Source organism: Dendrobates tinctorius, unplaced genomic scaffold, assembly GCF_039654945.1.
Source record: "Dendrobates tinctorius isolate UK_male_01 unplaced genomic scaffold, ASM3965494v1 ptg000020l, whole genome shotgun sequence".
Taxonomy (NCBI): Eukaryota; Metazoa; Chordata; class Amphibia; order Anura; family Dendrobatidae; genus Dendrobates; species Dendrobates tinctorius.
The window spans coordinates 15,004,397-15,021,921 of record NW_027361688.1 but is presented as its reverse complement, the minus strand read 5'-3'; the positions used below and the strand labels follow the sequence as shown (position 1 = coordinate 15,021,921).

General features: G+C 48.0%; 1 protein-coding gene across 1 annotated transcript; it reads right to left on the bottom strand.

The window, feature by feature from the left end:
* Window positions 1-334: 334 nt before the first annotated feature.
* Window positions 335-17,325, bottom strand: CWF19L1 (CWF19 like cell cycle control factor 1). Its single transcript, XM_073567767.1, has 14 exons — window positions 17,168-17,325; window positions 16,201-16,285; window positions 15,156-15,240; window positions 14,718-14,819; window positions 14,043-14,257; window positions 11,285-11,403; window positions 11,038-11,122; window positions 10,370-10,513; window positions 7,490-7,595; window positions 5,413-5,492; window positions 4,508-4,717; window positions 1,793-1,912; window positions 1,616-1,713; window positions 335-1,504 (listed from the first exon to the last, which is right to left on the bottom strand). Exons 1-14 carry the CDS (start codon window positions 17,188-17,190, stop codon window positions 1,360-1,362), a joined length of 1,617 nt encoding a protein of 538 aa, XP_073423868.1. The 5' UTR covers window positions 17,191-17,325; the 3' UTR covers window positions 335-1,359.
* Window positions 17,326-17,525: the final 200 nt, after the last annotated feature.

Below are 17,525 nucleotides of genomic sequence, written 5' to 3'. Positions count from 1 at the left end.
CAGCAATATAACAGATGTGCACAATAAAAGGCGGCCAAAACACAGCGAGAGATCTCCTACTCGGCAAAAATCTGTCAAAAAAGTGACATTTTTGCAGAAACAGCGCCACTCTTTTTCACAGCCTGTGCCTGGTATTGCAGTTTCAAAATCTATGGCTTGTTTTTTGTGGGACGAGTTGTAATTTTTAACGGCACCATTCAGAGTACTGGAAAACAGAAAAAGAAAAAAATCCTAGTGTGGTGAAAGTGCAAAAAAAAAAAAATCGAATATACATAGCTATGTCATGAAGGGGTTAAAAACTTTTTTTTTTTTTTTTTTTTTTTTTTTAAAGATATAGCCACAATGTGTTTTATTAAAACCATCCACAATGATTTACATACGGTACATATCAGAATTTTAGTTTACTCCAATTATCGAAATAAAATAAAATACAGAAATCAGAGTCCAAATTGGTTCAGCTACAGAAAAAAGGGTACAGTAATCTTAAAGGGTTTTTAAAAGGGGATTTTCACCCCCAAATTAAAATTGTCCATTTTTCAGTAAATTAACAGTTAAAGTGACGGACAAAGTTTTGTCGTTCTCTTTTATTTACTTATGGAGAAATATCGTCGCTTTCCTTTATTCCTGGGGCGGCCATTTTAGAAGAGTAACAGGAAGTCCAGCTATATTAGTTGTCACTTTAGAAACGGATCATAAAAGATTACCGAGAAAGTATTCGTTTTTACCATCAGTTTCTGAAAAGCCAAGAAACAACATATATGGCGGCACTTCCTGTTACCACTTTAAAAAAAAATGGCTGATAAAAACAAACCAACAAAAAATACTGAGCAAAAGTAAAAACGCAAGTTTTTTTAATGTACTTAATAGGGGATGCCCAGGACTGAGATATTAATGGCCTATCATCAAATTGGTGGGGGTCTTCAAACCGAGCACTACTAGTATCGTCCCTGAGCAAAACGGATGTACAGAGCCGCATTACAACAGCTCTACACAGAGCAGTGGCCATCCTTGGTACTGCAGCTAAGTGCCTATTGAAGTGAGGTGCAGTACCTGAGAACAGCCACTGCATGGAGTAAAGAGCCGTGGTGGTGGATGAAGGCTGCAGCTTTAATTACCAACCAACTGGTGGGTGTGCCAGTTGTCGGACCACCATCGATCTCAGATTGATGACCTATCCTAAGGATATTATCTCAATATCGCCATCCCAGACTACCCCTTTAACAAGTATAATTTTTTTTTTTAAACAATGTAATAAAAATGCATAAGTGATGTAAATATAAAAAAAAAAAAAAACAAAAAAAAAAAAAACATAAAATAAATCAACCTCCCCAACCCCCCCCAAAAAAAGTCCAGAGCATTTCAGTCTTGTAACGAAAAGTCAAAAGGTTCAAAATCTCTTCTGAAGGACTTGGCCTGGCTCTCCTCCTTGTCTGGGTCAAGTTTACAAGCCTTCCAGTCGGCCCTGGTTGGTATATTCAAGATGGCTTCACTGGCCAAAACGTCCCTGTAATAACAGAAAGGACAAAATTGGCGACAAGTTTGTCCACTCCGGCTTCCCGTATTTAAAGGGGCCACTTATTGGATGAGCATCTCAACGCGTTCTTATCATTCCTACCTTCCGAACTGCAATGGGAAGTTTTTCTTAATCCTGTGAAAGAGTTTCTCTCCGTTATCTAACTCAACGTAAAAGTACGGTGTCCCAGGCTGGACAATCTAAAAAAGCAAAAAAAATAAAGAATAAAAATTGAGATTGAGTCAAGGAATCTTGACTTGCGGGAATGAGTTAACGTACCTGCTTGATGTTGGTGTGCTCTGGGATCTCCAGCAGCTCCATGTTCTGCTCCTGAGCTTGTACAATAAAGGACTCTTTAATATCATCCGTGGTGCAGCAGCTCAATGGCAGAGGGACCACCTGGGAAAGAAATCCAATGCAGTCACCACTAGAGGGAGCTCACTGCACACTGGGCTATTATTGAGTGCTCTGTATACAGGAGGTCCATACAAGATGTATATGTCTAAAACATTCCAAGGAAGCAATGGCGCCCCGCCACAGAAAAGAAGAATGCAAGGAAATAATTGAAGTGTGAAGTCGTCGTTTTTTTAAGGAGCAAGAGGCAAGTCATCACCGGGACGGTGCGTCCCTCAGAGCAAGCGAGTCATCATGTCAGACAGGAACGGCCCGACGGTACAGACTTAAACTAATGAGATGTAATGAGCTGTTCGAGCCGAGGAAGCGGCAGGGAGGGCGCAGCGCTGGGAGTGACCTCCGAAAACACCGCGGGGGCTCCTTTCATCTATGTGACGTTACCAGACTCGCCCGCAATGTAGACGGGCGAGCTTCCGCGGTGACATCACAATTACACCCAAATACCCAAAATTCATGGAGGAAAAGTCACCTTAACGGGGGCGGGCTCTTTATAAACAAAAGGGTGTGCGAGGTGGGATATACAGTATGTGAGTGTTACCAGCTGTTCTCTCACACTGAAGGGCCGGCCACTGTCAGCTAGATCTTCTTCATGGACGTCCCGGTCACTCCTGTGTTACATGCCCCATCCTCCCACCGCACGCACAGGCAGCTCTCCGTTCCCTCCCTTCCAGCCACACACAGGCGGCTCTCCGCCTACCCCTCCCCCTCAGCCACACACAGGCGGCTCTCCGCCCCCTCCCTCCCGCCACACACAGGTGGCTCTCCGCCCCCTCCCTCCCGCCACACACAGGCGGCTCTCCGCCCCCTCCCGCCACACACAGGCGGCTCTCCGCCCCCTCCCTCCCGCCACACACAGGCGGCTCTCCGCCCCCTCCCTCCCGCCACACACAGGCGGCTCTCCGCCCCCTCCCTCCCGCCACACACAGGCGGCTCTCCGCCCCCTCCCTCCAGCCACACACAGGCGGCTCTCCGCCCCCTCCCTCCAGCCACACACAGGCGGCTCTCCGCCCCCTCCCTCCAGCCACACACAGGCGGCTCTCCGCCTACTCCCTCCAGCCACACACAGGAGGCTCTCCGTGTGGCGGCACTCCGCCCCCTCCCTCCAGCCACACACAGGCGGCTCTCCGCCCCCTCCCTCCAGCCACACACAGGCGGCTCTCCGCCTACTCCCTCCAGCCACACACAGGCGGCTCTCCGCCCCCTCCCTCCAGCCACACACAGGCGGCTCTCCGCCCCCTCCCTCCAGCCACACACAGGCGGCTCTCCGCCCCCTCCCTCCCGCCACACACAGGCGGCTCTCCGCCCCCTCCCTCCCGCCACACACAGGCGGCTCTCCGCCCCCTCCCTCCCGCCACACACAGGCGGCTCTCCGCCCCCTCCCTCCCGCCACACACAGGCGGCTCTCCGCCCCCTCCCTCCCGCCACACACAGGCAGCTCTCCGCCCCCTCCCTCCCGCCACACACAGGCGGCTCTCCGCCCCCTCCCTCCCGCCACACACAGGCAGCTCTCCGCCCCCTCCCTCCCGCCACACACAGGCGGCTCTCCGCCCCTCCCTCCCGCCACACACAGGCGGCTCTCTGCCCCCTCCCTCCCGCCACACACAGGCGGCACTCCGCCCACTCCCTTCCAGCCACACACAGGCTGCTCTTTGCCTACCCCATCCAGCCACACACAGGAGGCTCTCCGCCTACCCCATCCAGCCACACACAGGAGGCTCTCCGCCTACCCCATCCAGCCACACACAGGAGGCTCTCCGCCTACTCCCTCCCGCCACACACAGGAGGCTCTCCGCCTACCCCCTCCCGCCACACACAGGCAGCTCTCCGCCTACCCCCTCCCGCCACACACAGGAGGCTCTCCGCCTACTCCCTCTCGCCACACACAGGAGGCTCTCCGCCCCCTCCAGCCACACACAGGCGGCTCTCCGCCCCCTCCAGCCACACACAGGCGGCGCTCCGCCTACCCCCTCCAGCTACACACAGGAGGCTCTCCGCCCCCTCCCTCCAGCCACACACAGGCGACTCTCCACCTACCCCCTCTAGCCGCACAAAGGCGGCTCTCCGCCTACCCCCTCCAGCCGCACACAGGCGACTTTCCACCTATTCTCCTTCACGTACACCCATCTCGTTCCGCGGACCGGAGTGGTGGTGATCGCCTCAGAGAAGGCTTGGATGACAAGTGTATGGTATTTCACAAAGGCACATAAATCCTGTACACCATATAGGGGCGATATATATTATATATCCCACTGTATATAATATATATACGTGACCAAACCCTTTAGGGAACCTCGTGCAAGCGTCAATTAAAGGGACACTATGCAATTACCGTTGAGCTGTGCAGGGCTGACGTGAGCACATTACCATTCCCCACAGACCAATTAGAAGCAGAAATGGTTGAGGATGGTCCTACTTATCGGGCTCATTAGGGCCCAGATACAGATGGGTGACCTGGATACATACGCAGCAGACTCAGTGCCACCAGGCAAGTGGGATAATGGTCTAGTGCGAATCATTACACCCACGAGGCGAGTCCTAGGGCGTAGAGGTGGCAAGTCACTATAAACCCACAGCTTTCACCTGGAGCTGAAGGTGCTGACTCCTGTAGTTCCTCTCAAACATCACAAATCTCTTCCCCTTGGACTTGTAAAACTTCTTCAGGGAAGCTTTGTACTTCTCACATTCTTCAACCACCTCAGAAGAAAGGTCCACCATGGCCTGGTAGTGGCCGATGGGCAGGATGAGAACGTGGTCCGACGTCAGGCCGCCTTTGGCAAGAGCAACGTAACACTGGACGGGAGAGAAGAAAAAGAAAATTTACTAGTCGGCCCGGACCCGTCTCTCCGGTGCCAACACTTTCCTGATGATCTGCACTTACCCAAAAAGTTTGGAAAATTAACCCCTTCTTGCTGTATTCGATTTTTGCCATATTGTTTCCCCCTCTCCTTCTTACAAGAAGGCATTTTATTATATTTACTTATGTATCACCAACATATGCCAGAGCGCCGTACATACGCCGCATGTTCACTCCTGTATTACCTGCATAGGGCAAGTTCACTTTAAATCCCCATTAACGAAGACAGGCTCAAAAATAAACAAGCGCGGCGTCGGGGGAAATGTGCTGTCTTCTGTAATTACGCAGCAGACGATATGGCAGATACAATTGTCAGGAGGTGAGTGACAACAGTCGTGCAGGACACACATGAGAGGCTATAGACACATCACAGTCAGCTGAATGGGGTCACAGGCACCCAGGCCTTCAATCACTCACTCCGGCGGACCCGCACCCTCCCCACCTCCGGCGGACCCGCACCCCTATAGTCCTGGTTGTGAGGGTTCAGGTTCTGAGACCACAACTTATCGCTCGACAGAAGATTCTAAATTACTTGTGTTATTCTCGGGCACAGCGATGTATCGGCTCGATAGAAAACGTACAGGTTACACAATGACGCGTCAATCAGGGCATCACATCTGTTGACACTTACATGTTCCCCGATACTGACCACCAGTTGCTTCTCCACTTCAGGACTGGCGAGACAAAACCAGCACGGACCTGTTGGCTGAGCTGTCAGGAAGAAGATGGTGGTAAGTAAAAGATATAACGGCACAGAGCCAAAAGGAATATACCTCACTAGCTGAAAATGTCACATTTATAATCTATTACTCCAGAGCTGCACTCACTATTCTGCTGGTGCAGTCACTCTGTACATACATTACATTACTGATCCTGAGTTACATCCTGTATTATACGCCAGAGATGCACTCACTATTCTGCTGGTGCAGTCACTGTGTACATTACATTACTGATCCTGAGTTACCTCCTGTATTATATTCCAGAGCTGCACTCACTATTCTGCTGGTGCAGTCACTGTGTACATACATTACATTACTGATCCTGAGTTACCTCCTGTATTAATACGCCAGAGATGCACTCACTATTCTGCTGGTGCAGTCACTGTACATACATTACTGATCCTGAGTTACATCCTGTATTATACCCCAGAGCTGCACTCACTATTCTGCTGGTGCAGTCACTGTGTACATACATTACATTACTGATCCTGAGTTACATCCTGTATTATATTCCAGAGCTGAACTCACTATTCTGCTGTATCTATTTCAGGATCAGTAATGTAATGTGTTGTGAACTCATTTTCTGCTCCACCAGTTGAGAGTTCTCCTCCCGTTTTCCTCTGGTGGTGACAGGAGGTAGTGAGGTTGGTTTAATTGGTAGTGATCTGCCACCTGATGATGAGGATAACGATTGGATCTCTGGAGTATCAGACTGGATATAAGACAGCCGACGCCCTATCCTGGTGCTGGTGATTCAGTCTGCTTCTCAGGTCTTGGACTTCAGCTCTGTTCCAGTCTTCTCAAGCTAAGTTTTTTTGCTAATGTTCACACTTGCTTTTGTTGGTCTATTCAGTTTTTTGTGTGGTCAGCCAGCGCCGGCTGGGGCTGTGCTGAATTTCCACTCTTATTTATCTGTATTTGCCAATTTGCCTTTTTTGTCCCTTATCAGAATATTTCAGTGTGCTGATATAGAGGGAGAAGTCTAGTGACTTCAGGGTTAATTTTGCTATCAGAAGTGTTGGACATTATTTTTGTAGGGTTTTTGGCAGATTGCAGACAGTGTCTTTCCTTTCCTGTCCTTCCTAGTTAGTTTGGCCCCATCGTTTGCTCAGCCTATTTTCCTGCCTGTGTTTGTGTTTTCATCTTGTTTCACCGTCAATACATGTGTGGGGGCTGTCTATTTCTTTGGGGTCTGCTCTGGGGCAGTTAGTTTTCCCCTTTTCTTGCTTTACGCTTATGTAGTCCTCCGGTTGTGACGAGGCGTCAACGATCATTGTAGGTACGCTCCACGACTGCTGCTAGTTGTGTGGTTAGGATCAGGGATCTGCAATCTGCATAGTTACCAACCTCTCTGGTTTTCTGAGACTTAGCTTGTGTTGTTTTTTTCTCATCGGTGACCCATTCATAACAGTAATGTATGCACACAGTGGCTGCACCAGCTGAATAGTGAGTGCAGCTCTGGAGTATAATACAGGAGGTAACTCAGGATCAGTAATGTAATGTATTATACCCCAGAGCTGCACTCACTATTCTGCTGGTGCAGTCACTGTGTACATACATTACTGATCCTGAGTTACATCCTGTATTATACCCCAGAGCTGCACTCACTATTCTGCTGGTGCAGTCACTGTGTACATACATTACTGATCCTGAGTTACATCCTGTATTAAACCCCAGAGCTGCACTCACTATTCTGCTGGTGCAGTCACTGTGTACATACATTACTGATCCTGAGTTACATCCTGTATTATACCCCAGAGCTGCACTCACTATTCAGCAGTCACTGTGTACATACATTACATTACTGATCCTGAGTTACATCCTGTATTATACCCCAGAGCTGCACTCACTTTTCTGCTGGTGCAGTCACTGTGTACATATATTACTGATCCTGAAATAGATACAGCAGAATAGTGAGTGCAGCTCTGGGGTATAATACAGCATGTAACTCAGGATCAGTACAAGAAACCAGCAGTCTCGGCCACTCACGGTGTTTCCTTGGCTGTTTGGTTTGGTGCCCTCCCTTCCCGTCCGAATGACGTTTCTTTCCTTGCTGCTTATTCAAGTCGAAGAAAAACTGCTGCGCCGCCTCTTCCTGCAGAGGTTTAAAGAAATAAAATAATTAGCGGGAGGCCACAACAATGAGAATAATCCTCATTACACAGGTAATCAGTAATTAGGCAAACATCTGAACAAACATGAAATCCATGAGGTCAAAAAGTAGAAAGGTTGTGACTAACTGGATGCCGGGTGACTAGGAGCGAGCGTCTTCTGGGAGGGGGGGGGGGACGCCAGAGAGAAGATAATTAGCGTGGCGATTAACAAAAACACCAAACAATCAGGAGACGGCGGCGAGATCAGCGCAGGCGGCAAAAGCGCCTCCATCTAGTGGAGGAAGGAGGTATAGCCCAATGCAGGAGGCAAGAGCGCTGCCATCTGTTGGAGGAAGGAGGTATAGACCAATGCAGGAGGCAAGAGCGCTGCCATCTGTTGGAGGAAGGAGGTATAGACCAACGCAGGAGGCAAGAGCGCTGCCATCTGGTGGAGGAAGGAGGTATAGACCAACGCAGGAGGCAAGAGCGCTGCCATCTGGTGGAGGAAGGAGGTATAGACCAACGCAGGAGGCAAGAGCGCTGCCATCTGGTGGAGGAAGGAGGTATAACCCAAACATGGCCACACACATTTAGGGATATGTGGAACAGTGTACCAATTGTGAAGGGAAACCACACACACACATAGCGGGAGGGAGGGGGTTAAATAAAAGCAGCCACGAATGACTGATATGGCTCAAAGCTTCAGAGCGACAGCAACGTACATGCAAGTGTATGAAGACGGCAGAGAAGATGAGACACCGGGCCTATAATCTGCCGTCCATGCGATGTGCACAGACGAAAAACACAACGCCAAGATCCCACTGGGACAGGAAAAACTGCACAACCACAACATGACAAATCAGAGAAAGACGGGTAGTCTCAATACAAGGAAGAGCACCGCCTCGTGTCTCCCCCACCCATCTCAGAACTTAAAGGGAATCTGTCATCCTTTTTTTCCCCTATTAGCTGCCGGCATAGACATCGGGGGCTTATCTACAGCATTCTGTAATGCATTCTGTAATGCTGTAGATAAGCCCCCGATGTAACCCGAGAAGAAAAACACGTTATATTATACTCACCCTGGCGTCCGGTCCGATGGGTGTTGCGGTCCGGTCCGGCGCCTCCCTTCTTCATGCGATGACGTCCTCTTCTCCCGTCCTGAAATGGCGCAGGCGCATTGCTCTGCCCTGTTGAGGCCAGAGCAGAATTCTGTAGTGCGCAGGCGCCAGACCTCTCCTGACGCATGCACACTGCAGGACTCTGCGCTGCCCTCAACAGGGCAGAGCAATGCGCCTGCGCCATTTCAGGACGGGAGAAGAGGACGTCATCGCATGAAGGAGGGAGGCGCCGGACCGGACCGCAACACCCATCGGACCGGACGCCAGGGTGAGTATAATATAACGTGCTTTACTTCTCTTTCAGGTTACATCTCCTTGGCCTTCATGGTGCTGTCTGGAGATCTCCTTGGCCTTCATGGTGCTGTCTGGAGATCTCCTTGGCCTTCATGGTGCTGTCTGGAGATCTCCTTGGTCTTCATGGTGCTGTCTGGAGATCTCCTTGGCCTTCATGGTGCTGTCTGGAGATCTCCTTGGCCTTCATGGTGCTGTCTGGAGATCTCCTTGGCCTTCATGGTGCTGTCTGGAGATCTCCTTGGCCTTCATGGTGCTGTCTGGAGATCTCCTTGGCCTTCATGGTGCTGTCTGGAGATCTCCTTGGCCTTCATGGTGCTGTCTGGAGATCTCCTTGGCCTTCATGGTGCTGTCTGGAGATCTCCTTGGCCTTCATGGTGCTGTCTGGAGATCTCCTTGGCCTTCATGGTGCTGTCTGGAGATCTCCTTGGCCTTCATGGTGCTGTCTGGAGATCTCCTTGGCCTTCATGGTGCTGTCTGGAGATCTCCTTGGCCTTCATGGTGCTGTCTGGAGATCTCCTTGGCCTTCATGGTTGCTGTCTGGAGATCTCCTTGGTCTTCATGGTGTTTGGTTAATGATGCCTCTTGTTAATGGTGTTGCAGCCTCTGTGGCCTTTCAGAAAAGGTAAAGTCTATATACTGACAGACGTGTGACACTTAGAATGCACACAGGTGGACGTCCCATCACTAAGCATCTGACTTATGAAGATAATTGTTTGCATCAGAAATTCTTAGGGGCTTCATAACAAAAGGGGTGAATACGTTATTTGATCCCATAAATTAAAGTTATGTCTATATTTTTACCACTTCACCAACTTAGATTATTTAGTGCTGATGCGTCACACACAAAATCGGATCACAGAAAAATTTATACACAGGTTGTAATGTAACAAAATAGGTAAAAAGCCAAAGGGGGTGAATACTTTTGCAAGCCACTGTACACAAACCTTTTTTTCCCCACTCTATCTTTTAGTACCCATAGGGATTAAAAGATAAGATAAAAACAAACAATTGGTTCAGCGGTATAAAAAGGACCAAGATGGCAATCACGGGGGCCTTCAGGATGCCAGTGCTCGCGTCACAGCGGGCCAATGGGAGTCGCTCTGCGCGCAATGACGCCATTTGTCAGGTTTGAATGGTTGCACTGCCGCGATTAGAGCGTGGTCCGGTTGCTGTAGTCAGCAGTAGGCTATGTAACACGGCCGGTGTCTGCCTGGGACGTACCAGATTGGTTCAAAGGGCTGGATTCACATTTTGCTTAGTGTCCCATGATGAGAGTGGTCACAGGTCATTAACCAGTTAATGCCATGGTCACTTTTTTGCCCCCCCCCCCCACATTAATCCCACAGAACATCGGCTCATTTCACCTCCTCTACGGCTTTAGCCCCCGCAGTCTTCTTGGCGTCTCTCCCTGACTTCCGATATGGGTTCTCAGTGACATCCAGCGGCTGCTTCACCAGCTCCGCAGCGTCCATCAGACTGAGGGGCACAACGCTGAACGCATAGACATACTGCAACACAATAAGAGGGGCAAGGAGCGTTAGAATTAAATAGCCAAGAAAAAAAAATAAATAAAATAACTGTATGATTTTCTAATACAGAATGTTCCTATTCCGAGACATGGCGTCCACGACACGCGTGCACTGTATCATTAGAGGGGTCTTCTCCTCCTCCAACACATCTGGAATCTATGCTGAAATCGGCCAAGAAGAGATCAGAAAAAAGACACAAAAAAAAATAACCTCCAAGTCATTCAATGTGATTAAGCTCACTGATGGATTCTCAGTTAACTCATTTTTTAGTGTAAAAAAAAAGGTAAAAGATGCTTTTTTTTTAATTTTTAACTAAAACCCAATTGCAAAAATGACTTTCAGTCCTAAATATAGGTACTTAGTAAAAAAAAAGAAGTCTGTAACTATTGAGAAACCCGAATCGGTATAGGAGCTGCAGACACGAAACAGTAGATTTTTTATTTGCACTTTGTAGGTAAAAAAAAAGTTATCCCCAGGAAGAGACGAGTTTCGGCCTAACTTACCTTCTTCTTACTGGGATTGCCAACGCTTGCCAATGCTATGAAGCGGCTGACGTGCTGGGCGCTCTCTTGTAAGACCACGTGGTTTCTGTATAAAATTAATTTAAAAAAAAAAAAAGTGTCAAAAAAAGTTCTCAATACTAAAAGGGTAAAAAAAAAAAAAAAACTCAAACAAGTCAATAAATAATGAACCCGACAGATGAGCGCAGTCGGACGGACTAATGACGGATGTGAGGGCGTCCTCACCTACCTGTAAGGGAGACGCTCGTAGTTTTCTCCTTGCAGCGCGGAAAAGTGATATCGAGGTTTTAAACTGGCAGCGAGAGCGGCGACCGATGCGGATCCACAGGTTTTCACGTTCACATCGGTCTGACGACGGGAAAGAAATCCGTATATTACATAACACAATGGGGTCAGATACGAGCACCGCTGATAAATGCCATTATGTAACCCTTTCAGACTGGGCAAATTTTCGTTTTTTCCTCCCCTTCTTCCCGGAGCCATGACTTTTTTTTTTTTAAATTTTTCTGTCCCCGCAGCCGTATCAGGGCTTGGTTTTTTGTGGGATGAGTAGCACCGTTCATTTTGCCATATAGGGCACTGGAAAAAGGGGGGGGGGGGGGGGGGGGGGGGGACTCCAGGTGCAGGCCGGCGATCACGAGGATCATGACGACAGACATGGGGGTCTTCAGTAGACCCCTCCTGACTATTGTGACAACCCATCGGAGCCCTGCGATCACGCGAGGAGCGCGACAATGGGCGGGATAAAAGACGCGCTTCCTGTCTGCGTGTGTTAGGCTGGTTTCACATTTGCGTTTTTTAGCGCTGGAAAAAAACGCATATGTGCGCATGCGTTTTTTCCCCTATATTTAACATGGGTGCGCATACCTGCGCGCTTGTAAGCGCATGTATGCGATTTTCATGCGCTGCGTTTTTTTGGGGTGTGCGTTTGTATTTTCCAGACGCAGCATGTTGCATTTTTTGGCCCTGCAAAAAAGCGCATGCGCACATATGCGCACGTTTTGCGCTAAAAATGGCCATTATAGCCTATGGATGCGCATATGTGCGCACTGGCATGCTCATGTATGCGTTTTTTTGCATATGCGTTTTTTTTTTTTAACCATGGAATTTAGGGGTTTGGGTTAGAGTTAGGGTTAGTTAAGGGGGTTTAGGGTTAGGGTTGGGGTTTGGGTCAGGGTTAGGGTTAAGTATGGTTTGGTTAAGGGTTAGGGTCAGGGTTAGGGTCAGGATTAGGGTTAAGTATGGTTTGGTTAAGGGTTAGGGTCAGGGTTAGGGTTAAGTATGGTTTTGTTAAGGGTTAGGGTCAGGGTTAGGGTTAAGTATGGTTTGGTTAAGGGTTAGGGTCAGGGTTAGGGTTAAGTATGGTTTTGTTAAGGGTTAGGGTCAGGATTAGGGTTAAGTATGGTTTGGTTAGGGGTTAGGGTCAGGGTTAGGGTCAGGGTTAGGGTCAAGTATGGTTTTGTTAAGGGTTAGGGTCAGGGTTAGGGTCAGGATTAGGGTTAAGTATGGTTTGGTTAAGGGTTAGGGTCAAGTATGGTTTTGTTAAGGGTTAGGGTCAGGGTTAGGGTCAGGATTAGGGTTAAGTATGGTTTGGTTAAGGGTTAGGGTCAGGGTTAGGGTTAAGTATGGTTTTGTTAAGGGTTAGGGTCAGGGTTAGGGTTTGGGTTAGGGTTAAGTATGATTTGGTTAAGGGTTAGGGTCAGGGTTTAGGGTTTGGGTTAGGGTTAAGTATGATTTGGTTAAGGGTTAGGGTCAGGGTTAGGGTTAGGGTTAGGGTTAGTAAAGTCATGGTTTGGGTTAGTGTGAGGGGCCACCTAATGTTGGGAGCAAACGCGGTAAAAACGCACTAAAAACGCATACAAACGCATAAAAACGCTGCGTTTTTTTCATGCATGCTCATAAAAATGCTTGAAAAAAACGCAGCAGTTGTATGCGTTTTTTCAATGCGTTTTTTTGCGGGAAAAACGCGCTGCAAAAAAAAGCAAGTGTGAAACTAGCCTTAGATTGACAGCGGCATTTATCCGGGTGAATCCCAGCAAAGGCAGGGAACGGCCGATGTCATACATGTACATCATCGGTAGTGAAGGGGTTAAAGGGGTTTTCTATTTTTTATTTTTAAAGTGGACCCCAAACTATTCCAGTAAAACAAAAAGAGACAGTAATCACCCCCCAGAGTCCACGGAACAGCGCCCAGTCACAGCACCTGTCTGTGTTATGGCGCCCCATCGACATCTCACATCACCACTGCAGCCAATCATTGAGCCCGGAGAAGTGACAGAGAGCCGGCCCCGATCCTGGTGAGGGCGAGTACTGTCTTGTCGTCTTCTTATTTTTAATTTTCGCTGGAATGGTTTGGGGGTCCAGTTTTATAAAAGTAGAAAACTTCTTTAACCCCTTCCCATCTGCGGGCAGCAGATACCGGTCGTATTATATAGCCGGCATCTGTCTCTAAGGGTGCTGTCACATTGCGTTCTGATTCCCCATCAGGGCCTAAATCCAAAATCCCCCCGCAAAACGGTATGTGGAGGGGGATTTTGGACGTAGGCCCCAACGGGGGGACACAGAACACAATGTGACAGCACCCTAACAGATGACTTCCGTCAGCAGATATTAAACATTTAAATGCTGCTGTCAATGCCTGACACCGATATATAAATAGACGGCGTTAGGGTGCCCATTCGCACCGCCTCCCAAAAACCCCCTGTGACGTGATCGTGGCAGGCCGATTGGTTAATATGACAGCTGGGGGTCTGCTGCTGATACATTCCCCCCCCCACACACTGAGAAACCTGCCCTAAGCCATGGGGGGGGGGGGGCGTGGTGGTCTTTTCTCTAGTGTGTTGCTGCTTGCTTGTGATTGGTTAATGTCAAACAGGAGAAAGAAGTCCACGCCCTACTGAGAACCCGGGTAAAAACGGGCTTCAAAAGGAAGCTCCTCCAAGGAAAAGCGAAAACAGAATCCCAAAAGGAGAGGACAGAGAACACACCGGAGCGTTGCCGTAATTCCACACATCCCTGGGCCATGGCGATGTCAGTAATATGTCCACGCCTCTGAACTTGGAGTTTGCAGTTAGGGTCATTTTCAGAGATGTGACATCCTTTGCAGAAAAGCAGTAGGCTGGAGCCGGCTCGCTGGAGGACTCGATGCCACTTAGGTAGGCAATTTGAAGGCCGGACGCACCAGTAAACACTCCTTTCCTACCTGTAAATAAGAATATAACCAAGTTAAAAGCGTAAAAGCGAACAAGAAAAGTTCTTGGAAGTAGTCAAGAGTCACCCAAGCTTCACAGAAACACAAAACCACTTATTTGTTACCTCTGTAACTAACTCCAAAGGGCAGCAGGAGTTACTTACAGAGGTAACAAATCAGTGAAATTTAAGTCAGAGCATGATATATGGCAAGCTGGTATCCTAGAGCTAGAAAAACACGAGCCAGAGAAACAGACAGACACCCCACTGAAGTGATAGAGGTGATAAATCAATAGTTCTTTGCACAGGCCTTAAATAATACATTTTACTATGCAGTTACATATGATCCTTCCTTATCTCATACTGCCCTGCCTGTGTCACAGTAGATCTTTACATGAATCAGGAGGCCCAGGATGAACAATTAAAATGTCCCACTGAATAGCAGCAGTTTCCTAGGACAGAGAATCACTTACCCAGGTAGGTGATATCTGTAGCCAATTCGCAGCCCTCGACATCTTGAAAATATTTTACTGTCTCTTGATTATTTGCCCCGAGGACATAGGTCTGAATAGGAGCTGAAAGGCATAAAAAACTATAATGTACAGGAAAAAGAAAGACGACATTATGCTGAAGACGCAGCCAATCTGTTAGCCTCAGACAGGCAGCTGAAATCCCAACAATCAGCTCTAGGGGAACTGAAGGCAGCTGTACATTTTTTTTTTTTTAAGCAGCGACCATTGCAGGCCGTATGTGGCATTACATGTCACCCACGTAATGCATAGTCGCGCTGACTATTCCACAGAGAAGGGGGTCCTGGCCATCCATATGAGCAGAGGGGGTCAGATAAAAAGAGTGTTTGCCCAAAAGAGCATTTTTTTTTTTCTTTTTTAAAAGAGATCTGCACTACACACCTTGCTTCACTCCAGATTTATATTCCTGCCAAAGGGCTTCACTTTCCGGACTGGTTCCAAAAAAACTCCCAACACATAAAAGTAACTGCAAGAAAAAATAATAAATATTAGGCAGTGAATTCAATTTTCTTGTTCGGAGGCACCAGAGAGTCACAGTCCCTTCCGGTCCCCGTGTTCTCCAGCCATCTGAAAAATTGCAAGGAAGCTGGGGCTGCACTCACTTCCCCTCAGCTTGTATCACCCCATACTGGAACAAGACATCATCAGGGGGGCCAGAACTGAGTTCCCTTACAAAAATGTTTTTATCGCCGTCCTCTGATGACATCCTGGATCAATGATGACAGACAGTGTGGTAGAAGTGAGAGCACTCTGCTTCTGTCTCTGCCGCCAGAGGGTTGTCCCATTGTAAAAGGAGACGTTATCTGGGGCTGGTGACAGAAGCAGGGTGAGTAACACCAGCAACGACCTCAAATGAATAGTCATCAGGACGGACATTAGTGACACTCACCCTGCTTCTATCGCCGCCCCCTAATTACCTCTCATTTCATCAGGGGACAACGATGAAAGAAACTGTGATAAGTGGGTGTCTGCTACACCACTCCCTCCTGACGTCCTGTTGCAGGAGGGGGAAGCGAGTGCAGCTCCAGCTTCCTGTCTTGTCCAGTTTTGGGAGTCCCCTCAAACGAAACGTCACAGGAAGTGCAGTTACAGTTAGAGATTAGCAGGAAAGAAAGAAGTGTAAGGTAGTTAACAATAAAACGAATGACAAAAGTGCTAAGGATGTAAAAAAAATATATATATATATATATATATATATATATATATATAGATCTTTATAAAAGACAACCACCCCTTTAATGACGTTATGTAGCCAGAGATAATGAAGGTTATTCCAGCTCCTCTCACTTCCATAAAGGGCAGGTGATGTCACGTCTACCAATACCTTCCGATCGCACTTGTGTGCTGTCACCATACCCAACGATCACATCCCAGCTGTCACCTGTCCCGTAGAGAAGCGAGTAACGAAGCCTTTACTTCTCCTTACCTCGAACTCTCCGCTCTTTTTCTGAATTTGACGAACTCTGTTGAACAGAAGATCGAACTTCCCGTATACGTCACCGCAGGCCAATCTGTAAGAGAGGACACAGGGCAATAACCCCAGCAGTTATCATCACTGTGATGTGGTGTATGGCGCCCCCTGCTGTGATCAATAGGAATTTACAAGTCTGATATTCAGCAATAGAAAATACTTTATGGTCACTGATCTTTAAAGGGGTTCTCTGGGCATGTGATACTGACGTCCTATCGAAATCGGTGAGGGTCTGACACCTGGCACGCCCCCAACAAATTTTAGCTTGGGCATGCTGGGAGCTTCAGAACAGCCACTATTCAGTGTCTTGATACTGAGGAGGACAGGTTATCAATATCATACCCCTTAAATATTCACCTGTCCTACAGACATAGCAGAAGTTCTGACAGGTGGAGTCTGGGTGCTGAGACCCCTTCGATTATGAAGAAGGAGCAAAATATTTGTCGTTCACCTCTAGGGACAATGTTATATATATATATCTCATTATTTCTTGCTTTTACGTCTTTTGGACTAAATATAGTTTTAGCAATTGGGTTTCGTTAAAAAACGTTTGCACCCTTTAGCTTTTACAGACTTTGTTTCCCTGCATATGTGGTCAGAAGCAAAGAAGAGCTCAGAAAAAGACAGGAGAAATGAGTAACAAACTCTCCCGGCAGAAAGAGCTCACCGTGGGTTCTCAGTTAACTCATTCTACAGCCAGCTATAAACAGCACGGTAAAAGGCAAACTGGTGCCAAACTTTTACCTTAAAGGGGTTTTCCAGGCGCCATTAAATCCTGACAGCGAGAAAACGGCAAATGTTTCCACATAAGCAATATTCTCCCCAAAAATGCAGACATTACCCATATACACTCAGGTATAGGTAGCCTCCATTCTCCTGCACGCCTCCACTTTCCCCTTTCCGGTTCCCACTCCGTACTTACATCCGCAGAGCCTTGTCAGACATGTCCCTGGGTCACCACGACTCCAGCGGACCCCCAAAGCCACCGTGGAACGCACACAAGACTACTTCCGCCCGGACGTTTTACTGATAGGGCGATCAGTATCACGTGATAAATCCTTTTCCTGTTCAACGTCTCCTGGGAGTTGTAGTTTCGTCGCGCTATTATAAGCGGAACTGGAATAGAAACTACAATTCCCATAATGCATCACACAGCGCACATGCAAAATCGGAATTGCCGTATACAGCAGGTAATTTTACATCGCTATAGTGACTGCTTAATTAATTTCGAGCGAATATTCAACAGAAAAAAAGTTTTGATATAAGCAGAGGTGACGTAA